The following is a 20,864-nucleotide window of genomic DNA, read 5'->3' on the forward strand; positions in this document are numbered from 1 at the left end:
TACCACTTACTTTTATTAAGTAACTTTTAGTTAATTGGTTTTAGACTTTTAAAAACAAGACTATCACTTTTCCCATTAACGATAATAGAGATAGTTTAAATACTCACATAAATTCAGAGCCAGGCTCGTTAAAAGATACTGCACTCAGATAACTATTTCTTGAAACATCTGAGTTAAAATTTCTTCAAAATTTTCCTCAAGCAGAACTGCATTTGTCCTGCATAGTTTAAGTGGCCAAAAAATGTTCATATCCTTTACCTATATTATTTATCCCTTGAAATCACCTAAATTATCCCCATCACATTGCAGTTTCTACTTATTTTTTTAAGTTTATTTTGAGAAAGAAAAAGAGAGAGACAGCAAGCAGGAGAAGGGCAGAGAGAGGAGAGAGAGAGAATCCCAAGGGTTCTGTGCTGGAAGCAGGACTCAAACTCACAAACTTTGAGATCATGACCTGAAAAGAAATCAAGAGTTGGACACTTAACTAACTGAGCCACCCAGGCGCCCCTCTACTTATTTTTAATGCAGTCTGCTGAATTATTTGATGGGCCTTAAGAAAAATTTTCAGTAAAATCAATATTTTTAAAAGAGAAAAAAAAATTATGTTCAAGAAAGCTGCAATATGATTTCAAAGTTGTGTATTTTCTTGTAAAGGGCAATTATTTATTTCAGTTTGTTTCAAATAGCTTCAGTGCCAAGACTCTAGAACCTCAAAGCTTTTCCTGCCAACATATGTACATTCCCTAAAAGTAAAAATACTGTTTTCGATTCTTATTTATTTTGCTAAACTATTTTTTGCCATATAAATATATTAGCATTATTATTCCTTGACAAAAAAAACAACATACAGGATTGCTATTCACATCGATAATCATCTGTCAAACTATATACTATTTATAATACTTTCATTAACTTTCACAAACTTCAGAGAATAAGTTACTAACACATATCCCATGTAGATAATTTTAACAGAGAAAAGATTTTTACAAGGACTGAAAACAGGGATTTACAAAGTAAAGGGTCTGTCAGCATTCTAAGCCCACCAGCATGAAACTATATACTAAGAGTAGCAGCCTTCCACTGTAAAATTACTAATTTTAGTAATACAGTACATTAAACATGCCATTTGAGATATATGCCAACCTAAACTGCCACATATGGCATATCTTTCTTATTATCACAGTTTGTGTTTTCATATCCAGAGTCATTCTAGTTCTTAAACAAGATGTCAAATATACCAATTTAGCTAAAAACGTGATAAAGCTTTCAGAGGAACATACCTTTCCTTAAACAAAATAGGTATACACTTCAGAAGAAATTTAAAATATTACTGTAAAGAAAATATGGCTGGAAGTTTCTAGTTTAGAAGATGTTTGTAAATGCAAAATAGAATATAATTTCAAAGACAGAATTCATAAAAGATGTTCCATTTAAATAAACGTTACTTTGAAACAATTCACAACCCAAAATTCTTCAAAATTTTTCTCAAAGAGAATTGTACTGCCTCTGCAAAAAATGTATGCAGTTGTCTTACCTATATTATTTATCCCTTTTAAGAACAAGTCATGATATCATACCATGATATGTGTATCAATTTGAAGGCAGAGATTTTGCTTATGCTTCCTTTTTGTATTGAATTCAACTTTGAGTTATACGACTGGTATTATTGAATTATGAATAGCACTTAAATAAAGATTACACAGTGAATATTTTCATTTCAAATCCCCATCTGGTGCTTAATGTCACTTCAGCTGTTCAATTCTTTAATGTTTCTCTACACAACTAGCCAATGATTTCACAAATCAGTATAAAACGCTAGATAGATTTTTAATCTCATTTTCTAAATGGAAACACAGTGCCATATTTTTCAGTCTTTTTTAAATTAATCTGATTTTGATCGAGTATCGATTAACAGTGACTCCTTTAGGAAATAAATATCAATGATGGAGAATCCTGCTGAATCTCAATAATCATGTGAAACTCCAAATAAAATAATTACATAAATGAAAATCCATTTACAATGAATAAGAAGTTTCAGTTTTTATTTTCATTGACCAATGTCTCTCTCATATACCAAAACTTTAGCGTTGGAACGACATGAAATTCACACATTAAAAAAAATGTATATGCTGTGTAAATCACGAATTTTCATCAAATTAAAAATGAATAGATCTGTTTTTCACATATCAAGAGAGCTAAAATGGCCTACATATTCATGTAATTTAAGAAATGAGAAAAATTGTATCAGATATATGATTCAAAAACAAACTAGTAAAAGAAACCAAGTCGCTAATTGTAAATGTGTCTGCACAGACAACAAGGTATGTAAAAGCAAATAAATGTCAAAAACATACTTCTCTCCACACTATTCCTGAGTACAGCAAAACATTCTTCACTGGATTTTGTCCTTCACTAGGTTCCCATGCTTTTCTTTTACACTTGGCACATAACTGCTTAATAAAACACAACTATCGTATTTCTTAACATCTCTTTTTCCGTATTTCTAGTTGCCTCACCTTTCCCTTAGTCTTTTCCTTTGTAAACAAAGTAGTCTTCTCTTTAATTCTACTTACATTGCTAAGCAGAAAGTCACATTCCTCAGTCTACTACTCAGCTCTACTTTTAGATAATTAAGGCAATCCTCCTCCAAAGTACAACTATTAACTTTTATACAAATACGTGCATAAATTTTAATTTCAGTACCATTGTGGGTCATTTTATAGACACAACAGAGGTATTTTTTCTTTAAAATAATTCTTGCTAATAATAGCAGTTTTCAAACAAGTTCTTATCTTTTTCACATGTAATACATTCTCTCTTGTCCCCAAAAATATCTATAGTATCTCCCTATCCCCACTTTCCCCCCAGCAACATCCACTTTTTACCTAGTAATACCAAACTACTTTTGGATCCCTGAATAGGACAGGAATTTTCATATCTACCTAAATATACACTGTGTCTCTGCTTCAAATGACCTTCCACTCTTGCCCAACAAGCAAATTAAAATTCAACCCTCAAAACCCCCCTCCTCTTTGAAGTTTTCTTTGAAGTCCACCTTCTCCCTGCAAGATCTGGTCACGGACAGAGGTAGTTTCAACTTGTAGACACAACTCTACCATTATACATTTATTAAAATTTATTATAACCAGATATTTATCTTTCTTGTGTCTTACTGCTCTCTTTCTTGAGAATAAGATCTTCAGAGCACTGTATACCTAGTTCTAACCCCAAGAGGTAGTAGCAAAGTACAATCCCATGGTAGTAGCAAAGGAAGCATCAGGTAAAGAAACACTACAATAGAAGTATTTTAGCCCACTATTCTGCACCAGCTTTTAAAAAAATTAAGAGAATTTATAAAAATGTAAAGGACTAAGCATAAGACTAGATTTATCTACTAAATCTTAGATGTTTCTTGGTTCATTGTAGCAAAACTGAATGTACTAATACAATAAAAGCATTAGTATTTCATGGATTTCTCTAAATTTTAACTGTTTAAAAAGTAAAAGACTAAAGAAGCCCAAATTTAATAACTTTTCTATAATTTTATTTTCAAATAAAGTAACACATACTAACACCTTGATATTCAAGTTAGTCAAACTCTAAGCAAATAAATTCTGCTCTACTATGTTAACTGGTATACTTTTTTCTTTCACAAATAAGAAAATTAAATAGTCTAGCTTCTAAAAGTCATAATGTATTTATACATGTTAACTTCCCCTCTACAGGTGAAGATATTAAAATACAATTAAAATAATCATATTTTTAATAATGTAACTTTAATTTAGTGGTTAATAAACTTTGATTTTCAGGATATCTCAAGAAAAGTCATCAACAGGATGTTCCTTAGCAAACAAGTAGACATGTGGCAGCAAAAAAACTATAATGTGACGTAACTCTACAATCTTGTAATATAGGTATTTCAAATCACTTTTATTAATAAATGTGAATTAAGCTCATGTTGGTTAAGTCAGAATATTTTTATTAATTATCTACATTTTGGAAATGGCTTTTAAGTACTCCATAATACTGGCTTTACAGTTTCCTTCACAAAGAACAACATGCTAAATACAAAGCAAAACTCCCTTCTCTCACTCTACTCTTCTTTTTTAATACCTGGCCCATACTTGTGTTAACACTTCTACGGCCATTTCTTGTTTGTTTAAATTTTTGAACTCATTTGTTCACTTATCTGAAATATGGGTTTTACATATACACACCACCCCCATTCAAGGTAAATTGGATATATAATGAAAATTTAAAGATAAACTGCCCACTATCCATTGTACTCACACTTCACAGAAGAAGCCTCAAATCAGTCATTTATTCATTCATACATACATTCTTTTAAATTTGAACTGCCACCTATGTTTACAGCACTGAGCTGTAAACTGAACATACAGCAACAGGCATAAAGGACAACATTAATTCCTTCATACCAATGGAGCTTAATTCAATTATTTAAATGACATAAGTAAAGGCTATCACAAAAGATTTTTCATTTTGGTTTAAAGCTGTGAAGAAAAAAAAATTCCTCAAAAATCACAGAGTACTTTTATATTTATGTTAGAAAGTAGTCCATAAGCTTACAACGCAAACATCATCAGAACTCGGAGAAGCAAACCAATTTAACGAAAAAGGCAAAAAAGAGAAAATAGTGATGTTTTAAAATTAAAAATTATTGTATAATACATCTTCACCTTTACTTAAAATGCCTTACAACTAGTCTGTTGCTTATTTTTTAACCATAATATTTTTTTCTTTTTAAACCAACTGTTATGAATACCCAGCCAAATATATAATACTTAAGAAAATTTTTATGAAAGACATAAAAATATAGAAAATATATATATCCTTGAAAACAGATTTTGAATTGAAAGTCTACACATTTTTTTTAAATCAAGGTCAATACTCTGTTAAACCAAAAACAAAAAATTTAGCTAAGGAACACTGGAAGCAAGCAAAAGAAAGAAAAAGAAAGCAGGGGTGCCTGGGTGGCTCAGTTGGTTAAGCATCCTACCTCTTGATTTCGGCTCAGGTCATGATCTCATGGTTCATGTGATCGTGCCCTGTGTCGGGCTCTGCTCTGACAGCATAGAGCCTGCTTGGGATTCTCTGTCTCTCTCTCTCTCTCTCTCTCTCTCTCTGCCCCACCCTCCGCTCCCACTTTCTCTTAAGATAAACATTAAAAAAAAGAAAGAAAAAGAAAGCAAACATTGCCAATGAAGAAAAGTAACAAAGTGTAGAAATCAAATCACCCTGGAAATATTGACATCTTCAAACTACAATTACGGAAAAAGAGACCAGGCTATATTCCAAGTAATATAATCTATCATAACTTTTTTTTTTTTTTAATGTGTGGTAGTGATAAAGAGAACCTGTATACCTGTATTTGGCCCTTCAGTATAGCAAATCAACAACAAAAACTGTTCTAAAATAACTAACGTGCTTTCAACTTATTTAAAATAAGGGGGCGGGGAGGCACATTCATTTTAAAACTAGGAGAGAGAAAAATTAAAGAATTATTTCCTCAGAGAGTCATATCCAAAAAGAAAGGGAAAAAAGAGTGGGGCAAAACAAGAAGAGAAAGAAGTACCTACTAAAATTTGTACCACAAATTCAGAAAACATATTTAAAAGCTAAAGGATGATTATTGACATACACCACTTATTATCTTGGTATCCTGGTTTGCTCAATGGTTAAATAGAGATTCTGGAAGAGATGAGATCTAAGATCCATTCCTTTCATCTGGTTCCACAATTCCATGATTTTTTCAGTCTCTTAAAATGGAAAGCCTCTCTGCTATTTCTAAGGGTCCTCAATAAGTCTTTTGACAGAGATGCCATATAAGAGAAAAAAATTTAACACAAAACTTAAGAAGACAAGAACAATTAAAGCACAACTTTTTAGGAAAAAGTAAAACATACCCATAACCCTTTAACAAAGAAAAAATGCTTTGTAATAACTCTAAGTCGTGATGACCAAGGAGCTGCCTACACCTGGGTTCATAGGAAGCATCTGATAAATACACATAATAAACAAGAGAAAAGCTTCTAGACAGATTTCACACCAGGTTTTATTAAAAAGTACCTCCGTGACTTAAAAAAACATAAATTAATCTTAGAAAAATTAAAATGCAGTTATACAAAGAATAATTAAGACTAAAAATGTGAATGATAAGCTCAATAGCCTCCAATACTAACTCCTTTAGAAACAAGTTATTTCAAGAATGAATGTAATCAGATTGAAAAGTTACCGTTCTTCTAAAATATTTAGTAACATAAAACAAAAATACATACCACATTCCTTTACTATATTCAGTGTTAATGAAATGCTCTGCCAATTCCTTCCTTTCTGCCCTTCCCCCACAATTACTAGATCTTATAAAAAGTCACTGAATCTAATTCCTAGAGAAGCAGATTATTAACAATTTAAATGAAAACTTTCTTCTTTAAGATAAAAATGATTTTTAAAAATTGAATCAACTGAGAGTCAGCATATATTATATCCTAAAGGGAATGCAGGATTTGAAGTCTTATTTAATTAATAAGTACATTGTGTGAAAATTTATCCTGCAAAACAATTACAGAGCCTTCAGTGTAAAACTGTTCTCAAAAACCTTTGAAAGAGAGAAGTTATTTCTCAAAACTTCAAAAAGTATGTTTAGTTTCATGAGGAAAGTAAAAAACACTACAGTCTAAAATTTAAAAATTACTGAGTTCAGAATAAAATTCATTGCAAATTACAAACATACTGAACATCAGTAGAACATAGAACAGGTCTTGAAATAAAAAATATATATATTAATTTTAAATATCAATTATTAAATAAAATTAGTTTAGGAATGGTAAAAAATGGTTTATTTTCTATGCCAAATAATCTTACCTGAATCATTTTGCTGTTAAAAAACTCAAGATACTGATTTCATTTTTCATCTGGTCCTGTCAACGATGCTATGACAGGCCCTGCAGGAAGCAGCAAAAGATCAATGATGGAACGTAGATATTATATGTTTTCATGATCAAGTTTTGTTATGGGAAAGGATATCCATATAGTAGTTTGAAACTCAGGGAATACAGAAAATATCTCAAAAGCTCATCAGTGTATATAATATTCTTTCATTTTTACTTTGTAGTCTTAAATGTTTATTTTTATTCAGTTTTCTTTATCAAAAATTTAAAGGGCCTCCTGGGTGGCTCAGTTGGTTAAGCATCCAACTTCGGCTCAGGTCATGATCTCAGGGTTTGTGAGTTCGAGCACCACATCAGGCTCCACGCTGGCAGTGCAGAGCCTGCTTGGGATTCTCTCTCTCTTCCTGTCTCTCTGCCTGTTCCCTGTGTGCACTCTTTCTCCCTCTCAAAAACAAATAAATTAAAAAAAAAAAAAAAAGCAAAAAAACTTGAGTCGGTCAGTATAAAATTACACACATACATAAATATCCATAAAAACCAAATTCTAAAAAAAATTAAAAATGATGGTGTAGTATATATGTGGAATTTTAAAGAATCATTTCTATATTGATAAGAATTGGAAAGAAAACAAAGATCCAAGGTCTCAAAAATGAAAAGTCTTGACTGAAAAATAACATATGCTTAAAAGTACGGGAATGATTATATTAACTTCTAGTGATGATTATTTTAATCTTATTTCCCATGATTACTATAACTACCAATAAACTACTACTATACATAATTCAATTAAAATAAACTTTAAAAGATTTCTTATAAGCAGTAACTTCAGAATCAAATAGTTACTGGCAACACTGGTAAAAATTCCTTCAATAAAAGCATATAAGTTACAAAAAACTCTGTGCAAACTCCAAAACTTAATTCCTCTTTGGTAATTGACAGGTTATATTCAACGAAGACCAAAAAATTCAAATCAGTAAAAATGAGAGAAAAATCAAAACTATAAAACTCCTTCACAAAATTCCAAATATATTTTTTAATTCAGAATTATTTTAAAGTAATATAGCACTTGCCATATTTAACTTAAAGGCGTTTTTACCTTGCAAGTTATTTTCCATTCAAGGGCCAATTAATAAACAGCACTGTGATTAGACACCTACAATAAGTGGGAACACTATTAGAAAACGTAAGAAACTTCTATATATGTCATGGAAGCATATCGTAAGTCAGTATTTCAAACAGATTAAGAAATTTCAAACAATAGGAATAAATGACAGATTAATTTTTTTTGAGTTTTTATGCTATACCTGTCTTGTTTGTTGAGACACTTCAAAGCACTCAGCAAAGCTTGCTTGCCAAAGCCTCTAACATGCTAAAATGATATAACTTAATTTTACATGGGTTATGTTTGAAAATAAACAAATGTTAAGCTACAATAATGATAATTAAAAAATTACAATGTACTTCCACTTGTTTTCTGCTCGTTCATGATTTGAAAACGTACTTGTGGAATATGTTCTGACTTAAGATTATTTTCTTTCTATTTCTATACAACATCTTTTTATGTGTGTGGATTCTATCAGATTCATAGAAATCATTTTAGTTTCAAATATTTCCGTATAAAAAAATGGAAAAAAGCCTATGCCATATCTTTTTAAGAACGAGACGAAGAAAATGGAAATTTCACCAAGTCAAGCACCAGAAAGTATCTGAAAAATACTGCTTCGTTTCTTGCATGTTGTGTTTTATACCATGACACTTCAGTCTCTGAGGGTCAGGTTAATTAAGCCCCATAGCAGCTGCAGTGCAATGTGAGACACACGCTGCTGCGGTTCCCACCAGTCCAGTCCAATTACCTGTAGTATTCCAGCACTGGACAAGTGACAACCAACCTCTTCTCTCTAGTCACTTGCTCCCACTGGTCTACTGATAAATGTTAGAACAAACTAACCTCTTTTTGGAAAAGACTGCAAGCTGAATGCACCTGCTGCAGGCTGCAATGATGAGTCCCAGAGAGATGTTTGTCAGTCAGATCTCTGCAGATGTTGTTTAACTTTATGCTAGAGCTGTATCCAAAGATGGAAATGAGATGGCAATCAAGCACAAATCTCCCACCCTTGTCCCCCCAATTTTATTTTGAAAAGCTGCACTTGCTCATAAAAGTGCTTTAAAACAACTCCGCTAAACTGAAAACAACTAAGACTAAACTCTATGGTAAAAAACAGTTTTATTAGGTACTGAATTTTAGGTAACAAGTGGCATAATTATGTTCAATAAATGTTATCTGTGTTATTTAGAAGCTTAAAAATTAATTTTCTTAAGCCAGAGCAAAACAAAACAAAATAGCTATAAAATAGACAAGTTTTTGATGGGTGTTTATTGCTCAGATTTTTAGTGATACCACATACTCCTTAGAGTTCCCAAGACGCAGATTGTTTTTCCTCTTATATATTATACAAAACACCTTCCATACATAAATATTGAACTATTTCACTGGTTATATTCACTATGTTTAAACTCTTCTTGAAAGCTTTGGGGGGTGATATTTGCAAGGCAATATTGTTAGACATATTGAATTTCCTTACAACGTCACAAATTTAAATGAGCTATTTTTCCAAAATCCAGAAGGCTTCGAATAGCTAATATCAAAGTGACATTATACAATATAATTCATGAAAACGTCAATACTTTAAATGATGTTCCACAACTTACTAAATCAATGATAGAAGATAAAACATCAGAATGAAAAAAAAATCAAATAAATAGAATACCTAAGACTTTTAGTGCTAATTCAATTTTTCTAAAAATCTTATGCTATAAAACATTTGTTTACAGGAGTTAAGTATCAAAACTATATCTTCAGACTCTACAATTTTAACATAGATTGTGCTATGCCAGTAACATTCCTTCATATGTTGAGATTTCCTGTTTCTTAAAATGAGAAAATATTAAAAATACAGCAAATTTCAGAGAGATACTAATGTCTAACTGAAAGATTATGGTTCTTCCTTCAACTAAGGGTATAGAGAGACAAAATATAACAACAGGTAATATGATAAATATAAATATTACAAGTTGAAGATTTAAAGAAAAGCACATTACATGCCAGCAACTCTTTGATCATACTAAAATCAAAGGGATAGCACAGTGTAATCATAACCATCATATTAAACTCAACAATACTAGAAATTACACTACTTTTATTTTTCCTTGTTACAATTTTATGTATCTACTAATTTTTCCTTAAAATACATACCAATAAATTTCTAAAATGCTTTTCATCTAAGATTAAAGAAAAGTGTTTGGACTGCAACTTTTAAAAGCTGGACAAAAGTATTCCCATTGTACTACCAACACCATAATTCTCTTCTTTCAATAATGTAAACAAAAGAAGTGATCTATTCTAAAACTTTATTAACTCATCTCATTTCCAAAAAAATGATCATTCTTATGTTATACAGTCTCGATCCTAAAGGTTAAATTGGCTACTGAATTTTCCCCATGTCAAATTAAGGCAGTGTTGAGTACTCCCTTCACTAAAAGAAAAATGCACTTACATTCTTTTTCAAGACTTTTAAAAATTTAACACATAACTGGCTTGTGATTAACAAAAAAAATCACCCAAGTTGTGCAATGCTAAGATTACGATATAATAAATCTAGGGATATAAGTTCAAATTTTAACGTAAGGACCATAAAAGGAAATACTTTACATCAAATGTGATCCAGTTTTATAGCCATAAATACGAAGAAAGTGTAAGATACACACTAATATATGCTGCGATTACAGTGAAGTATTTCTGTTTGGTGGATATAATGAAGATCTCTAGTGTCATACAATGGAATAACAATAGGTGCATTATGAAATGTTCTAAAATTTAAGGCACACATGAAAAAATATTTTTTATAAATCCTTTACTATTCCCAACCAATAATGTATTCAATAAGTTTTTTGGATCATCTACCTGAACCATGCATTATTTTAACATATAAAATCAATCTATTTATTAACAAAACTAAACACATCTTCAGATGCCAAATAAAAGAATAAAAGAACACTATCGCCATTCTGAAAATGCATACAGTAATATATTCCCCAAAAATGAGAAAGCTGCTTTTTACTACAAGGCAACAACTTTAGGTAACCTAATTATAGAAAAGATATGTAAATATATAGGCTGCTTTAATCAAGTAAGAAAAAAAGATATATTCATAAACCACAGATAATAAGTAGTATCCTGTAAGATTTAGATTTCTAAAAAGATGAATTATACACAGCAAAAGTATATCTACTCATACATCTTTTTTGATTACAGTAATTTAAAAAATTCATTTCACAATCCTCAATCTCCCCAAATTATTTTATTTACTATGCCATGCTGAAATACACAATATAATATACAGTTCTACAAATTCTAAATCACACCAATTAATGCACAAAAAATGTTTTGATTTCAACCATAAATATTAAAAATTACTCAGGAAGGCGAGGTTGTTTAAGATATTTTAAAGATACAAGCTGAGCAAAACACAAAAAACAAAAAACAAAAAACTTCACAAATATAAATATGAGTATATTATATTGGCTATAGTAAAAACAATGGACATACATTTGAGTTGAAATTTGTTAAAATATCCCCAAAGTGTGTCTGTATACTGGCTTATACATCCTAAAGAAAGTCTGTGTTAAATACATCAGTATTTTAACTAAACCTTCCGAACACAATTACATTCTGTTTGAAACTTAGGTAATTTGAGAAAATCCATTAGGTTACACAACTAAAGTATACTTTTCCCCAAATACACTGTCTTACCAAACAAGAAATAGAAAGATTCTTGATGAAATAAACATCAGGCATGTTCACTCTAATAGAGGAGTCATAAACACATATATGAAACACAAAAATGGGCTTCCAAATTACTGCATAATCCTATAAGAACTCGGCGATAAGAAATCACAGTTTTATAATTTGGTTCATCTGAGATGAGCAGGTAAGTATCCCTTAAATATATCTGAGTACGAGAAGTTGAAAGTAGCTCAGAGGCTGTTATGTTGAAGAATACCAGGACCTTAGATAATTCCACAGGCTTGTGGTCAAGTGTGAACAGAAAGACTATTAAAATTGAAGGCTGTCAGAAGAAGAGAGATGTATCTGTCTGAACAGGGAGTAATCCAGTAATACCATATTTAAATTAAAGTGTTCAGAATTAATACAACTTCTTATTAATTACAAGGCTTTACTTTATCCTTAAAATTAATTCCATAGCGTGTGCTTGGTTTCCACCTGTTACAGGCAGAGTATAAGCCTTCTTTTATCCAGACATTTCAAATCACATTTGATCAGGTTACGTCACTACACACACAAAATTTTGTTCAACGCATTCCAGTTTTCCATTTTTTCCAACAGATATTCTTGTTCTATATGAATAACGTGCTTCAGAACTATAAATAAAATAAGCAATTTCAATGTAATAAGAAAAAAATGTATAACTAAGTGGACTAAAAACAAAAGATCTAATTCTCCGTGCACCCTTTCAAACCCACTGAAAATAAACTATATTCAAATGAAAAGGCATTTAATTTACTATTTGGAATATCCTTGATAAACACCAATTTTCTGTAACATCCCTGCACATCTGATACCACCTCATGTATAATGCAAAAAAGCTATTTCATTTTCATCTATTGACAGTGAATTTAATTTACCATTGCAGCTCTTTTCCTAGAACTATCACGTTATTAATTCTGCAATCAAGCTCTTTTGAATGCTTTTATTTGTACTAAGGTTTTCACAACTCCACATTGATTTTTTTCATCATAATATACCTTTCAAACATATGAATGTGAATATGTTAGTAAACTTTCTTAATGCATAAGGAAAGTTTCAGAGACAAGGAAAGCCATCTACAAAACTACACTCACAGGAACAAACTTTCGAAGGACAGCATATCTAAGAGATTACATTTTAGCTTAATGTTTGTAGTGTTTAACAAATATACTACATTTAGTTTATACAACTAAGTGATATTTTCAACCATTCTAAAACCTTCTTATCTAGCAAAATGATCCATTTTCTCCCACCAATCAATTGGCTATGAAAAAGAAATCCTCTACTAAAGAATTCTACTGAAATTAGATCATTGAAAGCAAATGAGCTTTGCTTTTCTATGGGGGGGGGGGGGGGCAGAAGCAGTATCAGTCCCCTCAGCACTGAATAAATACTTTTTTATGGCCATGAAGACAAAATAACCAAAAAAAAATGGCAGAAGCTACACCTGAGTAAAAGCAAATCAGTTAATGTTTTATCTAAGAGATATACTATTCAATTATGCAGATTATCCAATTATATTTAAAATCCATATAATGAGTAGCAAAATGATAAAAAGAAAAAGATAAAACACAGAGAACTGTATAACACTTGAAATAAAAAACACACACTGAAAAGTACAAAAAAAATTATGCCACCTAGGAAACTTGCCATTTTCCAGTAGGTTATAGTACCACACAACTGTTACCAGATTTTAATCCAATACAGCTCTTCATAACACAAATTTTGAAGTATTACTTTACTTCTTACATAATAATATATTTCCTTGTCACAATTACACTAAAAACGCAGTATTTTAAAAATCTGAAGAGGCAGCACTTGTCCTCTTTACTTCACTCCAGGGCCAACAAACAAAGCAGTGAAGCAGAAAGAGGTACATAATGGATTTAGAAGTAAATGGTCCATTCTTTAAGAAGCCTTCCTACCCCCCTCTTCTGAATTCACTCTAGACTAATTGTCATTACAATGATGTCTGAAAACTTCAAAAGAACCCTATTTCCTGATGCCAGCTGTCCATGTTTCTATCTTTACATTTTAGAGTTTTTTCCTAATTAGAAAGAAGTATTTAGACATACCCAAAAGATGTTATCTCGTAATTGTTCTAAATCACAGACACAGTATATCGATTATAGAAACAAAACATAATCAAGAGTGGAAATATTCTTTAAAATTTTCCACAAATACAATATATAAATAAAGTCTATACTATTAAGAATTTCCTTCAATACAACATACAACACACGTAGATCTTCTCTTTATTTCCTTGGGGATTTATCAAACAATCTCTTCACCATTGCACCTACCTGGGTAAAAATCTTTGGACTTAGACAGCTTGATGGTGGCTCCAGTTTCTTTTTGCAACTGAACAATTGTCTGTCCTCCCTTCCCAATTATAGATCCAGCAGCATAACTAGGTATGAGAACCTTTAGAAAATACTGGCCGTCTTCTGAAAAATGCAAAGAAATATATTTGGTTAACATGATAATTTTAAACTCTCTATCCCCTCTCCACCCTCAAGAGGGAAAAACAGCAATTAAAACATTGGGCATATAGCTGCAGGAAATATGGGGTTAATTTTTTTTTTTTTTAAAGAACAAAAGTAAGCCAATTACACTGAAAAATAAATAGGTACAAAATGTTTCTCATTTTGTAGGATTTATACTTTTAAACTTGGAATTAAAATCTAAACATGTTTTATTATTTTGCAGCACTGTAGAAACTGATGACTAAATTCCAGTTGTTATTCCAAACATGGAAGTCTTCCAATTCTATCTGTGGTTACTATGGTAAAATGAAATGAACTGACCCTTTAACAAAACTTCAGAGATTTATATGATGACAAACCTTCACTTACCATATTGCAATACAAATAAGTAAAAGGACTGTAAATAGTGATGAGCTATATTGGTTTGACATTAGCAAACACCTAAGGACTACAATCAGCCATTGCCTATATCTTACTTAAAGTATGCAAAACAAACGTTTCTCCTACCAAATAATCCACCCAAACTGTAGGGTGTATTCCAAGTCTGCAATAACTGCCAGGAAATAACTCAAAGTGATGTGAACTGGCAAATCTAACTAATCCTGGTGTATTTCTTTAGCACTTCTTAGTCTACCATGATCTCGTTTAAGCTCATTAATTAAAGGACCTTAAGAAGAATTCTGCCAATACTAAAAAGCTTAGGAGTCATTTATATCAAATACACTTAAAAGTGACCAAACAGATTATGTTACTTCTCCAAAATAGCCACAGCTTTAAAAACAGAGTAAGTGGATGAACCAAGAAAGAGTGAAATGAAATGTTGTAGAAAATATAAAGCCAACTCCATAAACTTTAATTTCTGACAAACTGATCAAGTCTTAAATCGGAAACACCCCAGTAAATCCAGCTTATGTGAATAAACGTTCTAAATTTTGCGGGTGTGCCATTCGCAAGACCCCCATCCGTCTCTAATGTACATGCTGTAGATAAATTCACCTCTGCCTCGATGCATTGGGTGCATTGTTAAGATGACTCCAGTGCAAATGAAGAAGCGATACCGGTCCCGTTATAACTCATCTTCCCAGGAAGCGCAGGATGTTAAACTAACAAGTCACAGTACCAGACACCCCCACCCTCGTATGCACACCTCTGAAGACAAATCAATGAGATATTTGCAACGACAGTGTAAGTGCGGTAAGAGCATGCACTCATCAAGATTTTGCATACTACTTGTGGCCCAAAGCAAGGGGATGGAGAGGGAAAAACTCTCCGATGCCCCAATCATTTGCTATCCGCTACCCAAGTGCCATTTATTTATTTATTTTATCAGACTGTTAAATGCAGCGCGCATCTTCGAGCGGCCATCACCTCACTCGGGGGTCATCCTCCTCCTCTTTAACGGACCCCCTTGCCCAGGTCTAGGATATTTAAATGGTCAGTCTTTAGACCGATTAAATGGAAAGATAGGTCTATTCCGAAAAACCGGTCGCCATTTTGATGAATGATAAACAGAGAAATGGAAATGTGTCCAGGACGGCGAGGTGCGGGGCAGGTGCAGGGGAGGGGGCGCGGGGCAGGGGCGCGGGAGCCGCCGGGTTCGGGCTGGAGGTGTCCGGGCCGCGGGAGGGAGGGAGGCCGGCAGGAGGGAGGGAGGCAGGGGCGGGCGGCGGGGGATGGGGCCAGCGGGGAGGTGGAAGCGATACCCACCGCCCGTATTGGTCCTCTTGGTGCTGCCGGCTTCAGGGGGGGCTTCCAGCGGCCTTTTCCGCGAGTCCGGCGGGTCCAGGTCTATGGGAACCCCAGTGTGGGTCCCGTTCTGCTGGATGGGAGCTGCCGCCATCATGTTTGCAGTTCCTGCCGCTGCTACGGGGAGAAGGTTCTCCCTTTTGTTTTGGCTTTTTTTCTTTTTTTTTGCGTTTGGGGTTTCTTAAGGTTTTTTTTTTTTTTTTTTTTTTTTAATCGGATCAATAGAAATCTCTTTAGGAAAAAAAAGCAATGTTGCTGGTTTGTTCTCACTGGGGAGGGGGCAGGGCTGAGGAGCAGCTGCAGTGCAGTGTCAGAAAGGAGACAGGGGAATGGAGGGGGTGTGAGAGACGGAGGGTGAAAGAAGGAGAAGAAAGGAGAGAGGGGGAGAGAGTGAAGGGAGAGGGGCGAGTGAATGAGCGGGAGGAGGGGAGCGGGGAGGACGGGCAGAGGGAGTGGGAGAGCGCGAGGGCTGGCGGGGCGCGGGGAGAAGCCGAGGAGGAGGGGAGAGTGAGGGAAAGAGTGAATGAGCAGGAGGAGGGGAAGGAGGTGGATGCGGAGAGGAGCGAGCGGCGGAGGAGGGCAGGAGCCGGGAAGGAGCGCGGCGGTCCCCGCGCCGCGCTAGCGCTGCGCTCGCTCCCGCTGCTGGTGCTGCCGCCGCCGCCGCTGCCGGAGCGGTTCTGCCGTTGCCTGGGCTGCTCGGCGATGCTGCTGCTGCCGCCGGGTCTCGCTCATTATTTCTCCCGCTTGTAGGGGGGGCTGGCGGGGAGGGAGGGGGATGGCTGCGAGGGGAGGGTAGAGAGGGGTTGAGTTCGTAGACTCCCACACACTTCGCGCTCCGGTCCCTGCCTCTCAGCAGCGCCGCCGCCGCTGCCGCCTCCCAGCGCTGATGCCTCAGCCTGCGGGGGCGGAGGGGGCCCCGCCGGAGGCGGGGGCTGGGGGGTGGGGGGGAGGCTGTGTGTATGCGCGTGCGTGTGTGCGCGCGGGCTAAGCGCGTGCGCGGGGGCGCGCGCAGGCGGCGGGGGAGGGGACGGGGGCTGGGGCGCTCCTGTGGGAAGGGAGGGGTGAAAGGTCGCCGGTCCCCGGCAACACGGCTCAGGCAAACGTAAGCGGCTTGTCGCAGAAACCAAGGGGTCCAAGAAACCCGCTAGGCTAGAAGGCGGGAAGCAGAGATTACTGACAGCCGTGCCAGCCAATAAAATGGGAATGTGAGAAAGGCTCTTCAGGCCCCTTCCCAATCAGGAAACTTGGGTATGAGAGGGAATGAAGGGGCGGGGTGGGATCTCGGTCAAGCCGGGGCTGGAGTGGCGACAATTTTGGCTAGTCTGAGAAGGGCATTCGAGTGACCGTTGACAACGGGTGAAACAGCGTCAAGGCTGAAGAAAGAACCTTAACTATATGCTTCCAGGACTTCTAGCTAGGTACATTAGTTTTTATTTTTAAGAGTTAGGTAAGAGACATCATCTTAACTCATCGGCGGTTTTCTACGGGGCGATTTCATAAAAAGAGTATTTATTAGTAGCACTGTGTAACATCGTTAGGGAACTTCTAGTGTCGCTCGCTGCCTTTAATCCTTTCGGGAGCAAGCCAGGATATAAATAAAGCTAGGTATGGGTCTTCCCCTCAGAGGCGCTGGTACGCAGACTAAAGACAGGCAACAGCTGAGTGTACACAAAACTAATTATTGAACTAAGTATGAATATAGGAATGAAACTCATTGCAATGTGCACAGCTTATGATTATACAGATCTTGGATATATAAGGAGTCTGAACATCAAGTGTACAAGGCTACAGAAAAAAAAATATCGTAGCTGCAATAGACTGAAAGTCTGAAAAGACTCAGTTTACAGATGAGTAAACTGATTCAGTGAAGTATTTTGCTCAAGGTCATCTATCAAGTTAGTTGTTTAATTAATCAGCGCGCTAGGAATTAGGGATAATGGAAACACATGGGCTCTGGAGCCCGAAATCTTGGTTTCACCTCCTTGCAGGCATGTTCTAAAAGTGTCTTGGGCAGATCCTTTAACATGTTGGCTGTTTATTAAGTGCTTTCCATGTGCCAAGGAATCATTTTACATGCGATGCTCTTTACATGCAGTGTATCATATAGTTATTACTGTACCTATTATACGAGGCAGTTTAGGTTTAGAGACATCAATAATCCAAAGCCACACAGGTATAAGCATTGTTGCAATAATTCAAACTCAGGTCTTCCTGATTTCAAAGTCTATCTATCCTCTTGGAATATTGCAGGACCCTAAAGCTTCAGTTCCTTCCACTGAAAGCAGGGGCTGTAACTCTGCTTCCCATAGGTCTTATGAGTCAAATGAGATAATGTATTGAAAGATGTGAAAAGGTATGAACATATTCGCTACATTTCTAGAACAAAGATGCTCCTTCCTTGTACTTTTCACTACAGCACTTCAACCTGAAAGATGCCTTTATTAAAAGCTAGCATAATAAAGAACTTCGCTGTAATTCTATGATAGTCTAACCAAGAATACCTGCATATCTGAGGCAGTCACCAAAGCGAATAGAATAAAATTTAATTCCTGATTGAGGAGGGAATGAAAAAGAATACTAACCCTCTTCACAGCGTCCTTTATTGCAAGGAACATCTAGGAGGCATTGGGATTTCTGGTGCTTTTTAAGTGATGAAAGATAGATGATAGTCTGCTGAACAAGGGAAAAAATAACATTTAGTTTGGGAATAAAAGTTTATCTGGAGTATGAAAAACACTTTGCCTCAAGTCAGAGAAGAAGAAATGCTGAGACCTCAAAGAAAGGGAAAGCAGGTAAGTTAGTATGTAACTGGTAAAAGTCTATGAACCTTTAAAAGTCCAGAATTTTTATCTGATATATGATGTAATAGGAAACCATGATACAGCCTTTATGCCCAGAATAAAGAGGATTTATACACGGAATTGGATTTAAAACAACAACAAAAAAATGAGCTGTGATGAAAGAAAATCAGGGTTTGGAATAAGGATGTGGTAGTCAAGATAGAAAAAGCTGATGCCAGACATTGTGTAATCAAAGTGTTCTGTGAAGTGTACCAAAAATATGCAAGGATGTTTTTAAATAAAAAATTGGAAAAGGGCTGGAGTTTGCTACTATATTGTCCTAAAACAGTAAAAGACAGGAGACAAAGATAATACAAAAATGAAAATAGTTCAAAGCTATATTGTATTAAAGCTTGGACAAAGTATTCAGTATCATGTAGTTTTGAATTTGGAAAAGACTGAGAATTGGAAACTGACGTTATCAAATTTCTAAAAATAAGTAAAATATGTTTAAAATATCTTAGAAAATATCTGTCATTGCCATGTGTAAGTTAAATTGAAAGTGAGCTAAGTTAAATTGCCTTATAGACTTAAGCTTACTGAGAGTCGTGACACTGTATTCTTATGTTATTTATTTGACCCTTCTCTTATTTCCTTCTTCAGACTTAATATTTAAATATTACCCACCATTCCATGGGGCTTAGGAGCAGAAGGTATGATTTTAAATGTGGATAGCATGCTTACCAATAATTTATTTAACTATGGCATGCCAGGAATTACACAGACTATCCTAAGACCTGCTCAGACTTCAAAGGGTCAGTTAGCTATGATTATGATTTGGTCATGAAGGTTATCAGAGAGTACATTCTAGCCTTTATTCTCTTGTATTTTCTTGTTCTTTAAGAAAGGATACTTCTCCATTTCACACTATATACCTCCACCATTCTGGTTAAACAGACATAAACATTTGATCTCTTGTCCTGCATTTTTTTACCAGCTAAAAAAACTGAGGAAATTTTTAAAAAGCAGCTCCCACTTTATAGTATGCTGTACCTCTTAGGGTACAAATAAACTGCTTGAATGAACTTTTTGAAAAATATAATAGAAATATTTGACCTTTTAATTCTCTGAAAAGAAATATTTTATTTTCTTAAGTAACCAAACAATTGGCACTGCAAATTTAATGTTATTTTCTAATACCATAAGATACAAGGGAACGTGTATACTTTTCATTGCTTAGTTGATGAGTTATGAATATAAGCAACTCTGATAGAAAATGATATTAATTTGAAGAACAAAATTCCTAGTCTTTATTGACTTTCAGTAAGGTTCTTTTTCTTCCTGAGTTTTAGTCTGAGTAATATGGACACAAGATAATCTATTTTCAGTAATAATGATTGGCTTTGTGGAGAAAACGCAGGTAGTTGATGTCCACAAATATTCCTAAACCCATTTGTCCCCATCCTCCTGCCTTTCCTACAATAAATCCTGTTAACTATAGAACATAAATATCCCCTCTACATGAGTATCTTTTCAGTCTATGCTTTAGGAAACTTTTCTGAGTTTGTGTTCTGCTGAAATCAGATCCTGAGTTAAGGATTCAAGTGCAAATAGTGTATTTTAGAAAGTGATTTCAGGAAACAGTAGGGATTTGGGGAAGTGAGACAGGGAATGGAAGGAAGGCAATGAAGGGTGAATTACCCAAGCAAGTTACATTGTGAGCAAACAGAGCTTAATCTCACTGGGATTCCTAAGAAACCATTTAAAACAGTAGCTTCAGAATTAACCCACTCAAAATGTGAGAAAACTCAGATATATATGCACCAACTCCCTTCAGTCATTGATGGAGGTCTTTTCCTTGGGTACATTATGAATTCAATGCTTGCTGGCCAGTCTTCCAATTGCCAGAGCTGCATCTTTTTCTGAGGACTTTCTCTGGCAGCTGGAATCTGTTCTGCCCTTACACAGGCTGGCAATGCTAGGGAATTAACACCCTGCTGTGGACACATCCCCCACCTTTATGGAAAATCAGGCCAGTGTGCTCTGAAACGGTAGGGCAAGGAGATATGGGTTGGGCAATAACAGTTTGTTACAAATATCAACATAAATGTAGGAAAAA

The 20,864-nt window shown here is 35.0% G+C and overlaps 1 protein-coding gene and 1 long non-coding RNA gene across 26 annotated transcripts in view; one reads left to right on the plus strand and one right to left on the minus strand.

Moving 5' to 3' along the window:
• Nucleotides 1-16,823, minus strand: part of NOVA1 (NOVA alternative splicing regulator 1) — a 150,343-nt gene extending 133,520 nt beyond the window's left edge. For 2 of the 6 annotated variants that reach the window (XM_078448367.2, XM_060619409.3), the window contains exons 1-3: nucleotides 8,857-8,960; nucleotides 8,005-8,061; nucleotides 6,883-6,962 (exon numbers count right to left, since the gene is read on the minus strand). Coding sequence is in view for 2 of the 6 variants with exons in the window: in XM_060619403.3 (XP_060475386.1) it covers nucleotides 14,037-14,180; nucleotides 15,927-16,062 (280 nt within the window). In the remaining 4 variants the exon portion in view is untranslated. Of the gene's footprint in view, nucleotides 1-6,882; nucleotides 6,963-8,004; nucleotides 8,062-8,856; nucleotides 8,964-14,036; nucleotides 14,181-15,926 lie in introns of those variants that run through there. The other 4 variants (XM_060619410.2, XM_060619408.3, XM_060619403.3 and 1 more) reach the window with 3 other exon arrangements.
• Nucleotides 16,824-17,032: 209 nt separating this feature from the next.
• The window catches only part of LOC132669503 (uncharacterized), a 62,991-nt gene continuing 59,159 nt past the window's right edge, over nucleotides 17,033-20,864 (plus strand). For 13 of the 20 annotated variants that reach the window (XR_013556187.2, XR_013556188.2, XR_013556201.1 and 10 more), the window contains exons 1-2: nucleotides 17,220-17,383; nucleotides 19,409-19,458. This is a non-coding gene — a long non-coding RNA (uncharacterized LOC132669503). The other 7 variants (XR_013556180.1, XR_013556197.1, XR_013556184.1 and 4 more) reach the window with 4 other exon arrangements.

The sequence above is a fragment of the Panthera onca genome, chromosome B3 (assembly GCF_046562875.1).
Source record: "Panthera onca isolate mPanOnc1 chromosome B3, mPanOnc1 haplotype 2, whole genome shotgun sequence".
NCBI classification, from domain to species: Eukaryota; Metazoa; Chordata; class Mammalia; order Carnivora; family Felidae; genus Panthera; species Panthera onca.